General features: G+C 45.4%; 1 gene segment (V, D, J or C); it reads left to right on the top strand.

The window, feature by feature from the left end:
• The first annotated feature begins 252 nt into the window (after nt 1-252).
• LOC107112690 lies at nt 253-781 on the top strand. The segment is given in 2 exon segments: nt 253-317; nt 474-781. Coding segments are annotated over 2 exon segments (354 nt in total).
• The last annotated feature ends 5,855 nt before the right edge of the window (nt 782-6,636 follow it).

The following is a 6,636-nucleotide window of genomic DNA, read 5'->3' on the forward strand; positions in this document are numbered from 1 at the left end:
TCACTGGCCTCATTTTCATCCTGGACAAAGCTAGGGCCATTTGTAAGTACTTTAAAAATCTCCTCTATGCAAATTTGTCTGCACAGTTTGCTAGACAGGCACATATTCCCAGTGGAGATACGTCGTTTAAAATTTGACATTCACCACAGAACCTATTTGCATGAAGGGGCCTTCATGCTTCAGCTGGGGAGGATTTAACAACAGAAGGGAGGAAAGTTTGATCCAATTTTCTCTTTGCTTTGGACAGTCAAACTCCTTTGGAGAACTCACCATGGGGCGCACCCTCTTCTTCCTGGCTCTTCTCAGTTACTGTTCAGGTAAGAGTGTGAGAGGATGAAACTTTGAAGCCTTATGGTCCAACAGCAAAACAATTTGTATCGTTCATTACCAATGGCAACATAATGTTTTAGTATTTGAGGGGAACATAGGGAGTGAACTGGTCATTGCTGTTTTTTCCTATTTTTCTTCTACAGGAGTCAGTTCTCAGGCCGCTTGGACTCAGCCGCCCTCACAGTCTGTGTCCCTGGGACAGACAGCCAAAGTCTCCTGCACCGTCAGTGGTAGCATACACCACTTTCAGTGGCATCGGCAAAGACCTGGGCAGGGCCCCCACTTTGTACTCTATGGCAGTACCCGCGGACAAGGGATCCCCGATCGGTTCACCGATTCCAGCTCTGGGAGCGTTCGCTATTTAACCATCACAAACTTCCAGCCAGAGGATGAGGCTGATTATTACTGCCTTGCATGGACCGGCAGCCAGTTACACAGTGCTAAACTCTGATGGGGAACTGAGACAAAAACCATCATTCTTTCCTCCCAGAGTGGAGACTCCAGTATTAGCTTCCTCTGATGAACTGTACCTATATCTCCTTGAAGAATGGTTTCTGAAACATCCTGCCTTGGGGCCCAGCTGTGATGGGAGAAAAGAGTGCTAGGAAATATTTCAAAACCGAGAAACAGACACACACTATCGATGCCTTCCTACTCACCTGCTTATAAGTGGATGGTCCCCTCCCATCAGCTCTGCTGTAATTCTCTTGATCAGGACGACCAGTTTTAACAGGCTGTCCCTTAAGCTGAATGTGCACTACATTCTCATTTGTTCAGAACTGTTGGTCTGGAGAATTTGAGACAAACTAACCCGGCAAGCCTCAATGTTCATGTAAATGGGTGGTGGGGGTAAATGGAGTATAGGAGGTGCTGTGCAGACTGAATTGGGTTCTAGCTAACAACTTGCAAAAATGTACAGGATCCAGCCAAAGCAACACTCTTTTCAGTGCCATTTATTTCACTGCAGTTCTTGGGAAATGTTAGATTCGCATCCAGTAGCACTTTAAAGGCCAACAAGATTTCCAGGGAATAAGCTTTTGAGAATCAAAGTCCCAGGAATACTTTGCCTCTTGAAATCCTATACCCTGAAAATCTGGTTCATCTTTAAAGTGCTGCTGGATGTAAATCTTGTTTTCCGCCGCAGACCAACAAGGTTATCTACTTGAAACTGTGTTTAAAAATGTTACACGCATCCACTGAGATATCCAATTAGATGCTTGATATTCTTACATCAACCGCTAGGTGGAGTTGCTGTTCCACTTTCAATGTGTTAGGAAGAATTAGAGGACCACAGAGTAAGGAGGTCAACTGACGGAAAAAGAAGAAAACCCTCCTGCCCCTTTAATAGAGGCCTGATGTGATATTATTTACCACACCATCTTATTTGCCTCCATGCTATGAAAATGGCAATATAGTGTTTTAGTATTTTTGAGGAACATAGGGAGATCATGAGGCCTGTGCCTCCCTTGTCCATTGAAAGGAAGATCATGAGCACTCCATCCGTGCCTCCCTCCTCACTTGTGCTTTGAAATCACATTGCAATCAATATTTTTACGCCCAAGAATATTGTCTGGGATTCTGGGCAGCCCCAGGCTTGTTTTGCTTTGCAAGCTGGTCACAGCAGGGGAGTGGGTACCCTGGCCCTGCAGAGAAAGTTGTGGCCCTTTTGAATTCATTGGCTCTGAACCTAAGAACATAAGATACGTCACAACTGGATCAGGCCAAAGGCCCATCCAGTCCAACACTCTGTCACACAGTGGCCAAAAATACCAGGTGCCATCAGGAGGTCCAGCAGTGGGGCCAGAACACTAGAAGCTCTCCCACTGTTCCCCCCCCCAAGCACTAAGAATACAGAGCATCACTTGCCCCAGAGTCCCTGTCTATACCTTGTGGCTAATAGCCACTGATGGATCTCTGCTCCATATGCTTACCTAATTCCCTTTTGAAGCTGTCCATGCTAGTAGCCGCCACCACTTCCTGTGGCAGTGAATTCCATGTGTTAATCACTCTTTGGGTGAAGAAGTACTTCCTTTTATCCGTTCTAACCCGACCGCTCAGTAATTTCATTGAGTGCCCACGAGTTCCTGTATTGTGAGAAAGGGAGAAAAGTACCTCTTTCTCTACCTGCTCTTTCCCATGTATAATCTTATAAACCTCAATCATGTCACCCCTCAGTCGTCGTTTCTCCAAGCTAAAGAGCCCTAAGCGCTTTAACCTTTCCTCATAGGGAAAGTGTTCCAACCCTTTTATCATTCGAGTTGCCCTTTTCTGCACTTTTTCCAAAGCTAGAATATCCTTTTTAAGGTGTGGTGACCAGAACTGCACACAGTATTCCAAATGAGGTCGCACCATTGATTTATATAGGGGCATTATGATATTGGCTGATCTGTTTTCAATACCAAATCAATACCCTATTTGGTTCAAATATGCTTCAGCCCAAGTGAAGTTAGTTTCGTGAATCATTGTGGATTCCCAGATCTGGAGAGGAAGAACAATGGCTTTGCTTGTTTCCCTAGAAGAAGAATGTGCTGTTGAGTCACAATTAACTCATGGCAACCCCAACCCCAATGGGCTGTTCACGGCAAGAGTCAAGGTGGTTTAGTCATTGCCTGCCTCGACGTAGCATCTCCAGTCTTCCCCGGTGGTCTCCCATCCCAGTTCTGACTGTGGCCAACCCTGCTTAGCTCCCAAGCCCTGATGAGCGCAATGAGCGTAACATAAGAACATAAGAGAAGCCGATGTTGGATCAGGCCGGTGGCCCATCCAGTCCAACACTCCGTCACATAGTGGCCAAAAATACCAGGTGCCATCAGGAAGTCCACCAGTGGGGCCCGGACAGTAGAAGCCCTCCCACTGTGCCCCCCCACAAGCACCCCAAGCTTGGGCCAAACTAGGCTACTCAATCTGCTTGTTTCCATAACAGCTCTTTATTTTTGTTCCTCTTCTGCCTATTTGATTTGTGTTTTTTTAAATGCCTCTTCAGTTCTCCATGTGAATTTTATTGACTTCATCCACACACCTCACTTTTCTCCCTGATAGGGACCCCAAAAAGCTTACATTGTTCTCCTCTATTCCATTTCATCCTGTAGATAGAAAAACAATAAAATAACTTTTCATCACTGTGCCCCCCCCATTTCTGTTCCTGGACAGTCTTCACTGCAGTTAATTATTCTACCACTGCCTTGTTTTCATTCTAGGCAAACTCAGGTCCATTTCAATGGCTTTTCCACAATATCTTTTATGCAAATGTGGCTGATGGTCACTGCTTTTGCCTGAATAGTGCATATCCTCAGAAAAGACATGCTAGTCTGGCAGAGCTCATGACCATGGGCCACATTTGCATGAAAGGGGGAGGGTTTAGCTGAGAAGGATTTAACAAGGGAAGGGGGAATGTCCCACCCAGTTATCTCTTTGCACCCCCAAGTGAATCTCCTTGAGAGCGCTCACCATGGCTTTGGCTCTGTTGACCTTTACAATTCTCACTTACTGCTCAGGTAAGGAAGTAGAATATGGAGCTTTTTATCTAGCAGCAAGACTATTTACATTGCATAACTGAAATACTGCGGTTATTTGAGGACATCAAGGTCATAATTCTTCCTTTCCCTTCTCCTTCCAAAAGGTGTGATTTCTGGGGCCACTTTGACTCAGCTTCCCTCACAGTCTGTGTCCCTGGAACAACCGGCTACAGTCTCCTGCACTATCAGTGGAAGTGTAAGTGACTTCCACTGGGTTCGACAAAGGCCGGGACAGGGCCCTCAATTTGTGCTCTATGGTACCAGCAGCAGGGGAGAAGGGATCCCGGATCGGTTCACTGGTTCCAGCTCTGGGAGCGTTCGGCATTTAAACATCGCAAACAGCAAAGTGGAAGATGAGGCTGATTACTACTGTGCTGCCTGGGATACCAGTGGTAGCCAGTTGCACAGTGGTGAACTCTGATGAGGAACTGAGACAAAAACCGACACTTCTCCCTCCCACGATAAAGAAAGCAGAGATACATTTGAACATCCAAGGCTGAGATGATTGAGTTACCGAGCAGAAGGAACCATCCCAAAGCCACTGATGTCTCACTCTCTCTTGCAAGGCAGGAATGAGCCCCAAAAGCAGCCGTGCAAAAGTCAGTCCACACAAGCCAAGTCTTCCACAAACAAGAGTACAAAGTATTCCAAACATGCACCCGCAAACAATGAGAAAGTAAGAAATACAAAACTGAGCTACGTATATGCACATATCCACCACCTCTACCACTGGGGGCATATTTCACTCTTCATCTCTTGTTCTGACATGGCTGTGATTCAGAAGAGAAAGGAGTCTAGAGTGATTTTCTGCTTTTTTTGTACACATTCAGACAGACCTCCTCGTCACACATTTACCTGACCCACTCCAGGGACTGAAACAAGTCCCTGGACCACCAGCTGTTTCCCCCTGGTTCACTTCTGAAAGGACTTCAGGATGTCTTGTGGTCCAAGCCCTTTCAGCTTTGCTCTTCAGCCCTGGTCATTTGGTGTTAAATTACTCCAGGAAGATCCTTGATTAGTTTCCTGCTCCTTTCCTTGTGTTGCTTGAAAGAGACAACAGAAGGCTACACAGGATAGTCATGCTTTTCTACCAAGGATTGTGTCATGGAATGCAGCCAGTAGCAGCCAGTTTGGTGTAGTGGTTAAGTGTGCGGACTTGAATCTGGGAGAATTGAGTTTGATTCCCCACTCCTCCACTTGCACCTGCTGGATGACCTTGGGTAAGCCATAGTTCTGGCACAGCTGTTCTTGAAAAAGAGCAGTTTTTGTCAGAGCTCTCTCAGCCCCACCTACCTCACAGAATGTCTGTTGTGGAGAGGAGAAGGGAAAGGAGTTTGTAAGCTGCTTTGCGACTCCTTTGAGTAGTGAAGGGTGGGGTATGAATCCAATCTCCTCCTTCTCCTCCTCCTCTTCTTCTTCTTCTTCGAGCCTCTGGAAATATGCAGAGCATCCTTCCTCTCATAACATGAAGTGATCCCATTTCGTGTCTTGACTGAGGCTGTGGTCACACACACTAAACAACCCACTTTCAATTCACTTTCAGTGCACTTTCCAACTGGTTTTTAACTGTGCAAACTTGCAAAATCCAGTTGGAAAGTGCATTGAAAGTGGATTGAAAGTGAATTATTTAATGTGTGTGACCGCAGCCCCAGATGGTTGTCTGAATCAATCATGTGGACAGCACAGGGCATTGCACTCTTTGGATGCTCTCTATATACCAGCAGTATATACAGGAGTTCTAATCCCCGTGACAAGCTGGGGAGAAGTTCCATATGATTTGCAACGGAAAACACCAAAAACTGCTGCTATTTTGTACATAAATCTTCAAAAGCATCCTCCAAGGCTTTGACAGTGCCATGGATGGTCTGAGGGTTTGGGTGCTCGAGATGAACTATGAGCTTGCCCCCCCCTCTTAAGGGAGAAAAGTGAGCAGTCTAGAATGAAATTTTACTTGTATTTAATCGGCATTCAGAGTGAACAATGTAAAAATAAAGACACAGGATCCTACAGTCATTGTCTTTGTGGTACTGAGGCTACAGGGGAGGCAAAACCTTTGAATTCTCCATAGGAAATAAAAATATATAAGGGGGGGAGGATAATTCCACAGGTATGGCTGTGCCACAGCCTTGTGGCACATTAAGAAACAAACAACAATATATTCCAACCACAGCTTTTGTGTACTAGAGCCCACGTCTTCAGATCATATCCCAAAGGTCTTTCAGCTGCTCTGTCTTCTTGGAACCTGAGTAAAATGGCACACTGGCAGCTTGTACGTGAGGCTAGCTATGAGACATCTCAGCAGCTTCGGAAACATTTCTTTCCATCTCAGAACCTGGGCCAGCAACGAGACTCATGTCAGTCAATGAAAGCCAGCATACTCACAGCTAATAGCGACAAAAGTTTCATATTTGTTCATCAAAGATTTCTTTGTCTTTTATCTGGGGAGAAACTGAGCAAGTCAATCCTATTCCAATCCTACTTATTTTGTGATTCAGTTTGCTAAGCAAGTAGAATGCCAGGACTTCCAATTTGCCCTAAAAGACTGTCCAAAACTGCTCCCCATATAGATATTTCAGTGTTCTGTGAACTTCTATAGCAGGTAGCACCTGACCAATGGAAAAAGAGCACATTTGCATAAATGGTGTGTTCTGGAACTCTGGGTATTAAAGACAGAGGATGGAAAAGCAACCAGCAGAGTTTTCTTGCCTTGGGAAACCAGATATTACACCATGGGGTGGATTTTGCTTCTTCTTTTGACCTTCACTTACTGTTCAGGTGAAGAATATTTCTT

This window comes from Gekko japonicus, unplaced genomic scaffold (assembly GCF_001447785.1).
Source record: "Gekko japonicus isolate JY-2015 unplaced genomic scaffold, Gekko_japonicus_V1.1 scaffold1414, whole genome shotgun sequence".
Taxonomy (NCBI): Eukaryota; Metazoa; Chordata; class Lepidosauria; order Squamata; family Gekkonidae; genus Gekko; species Gekko japonicus.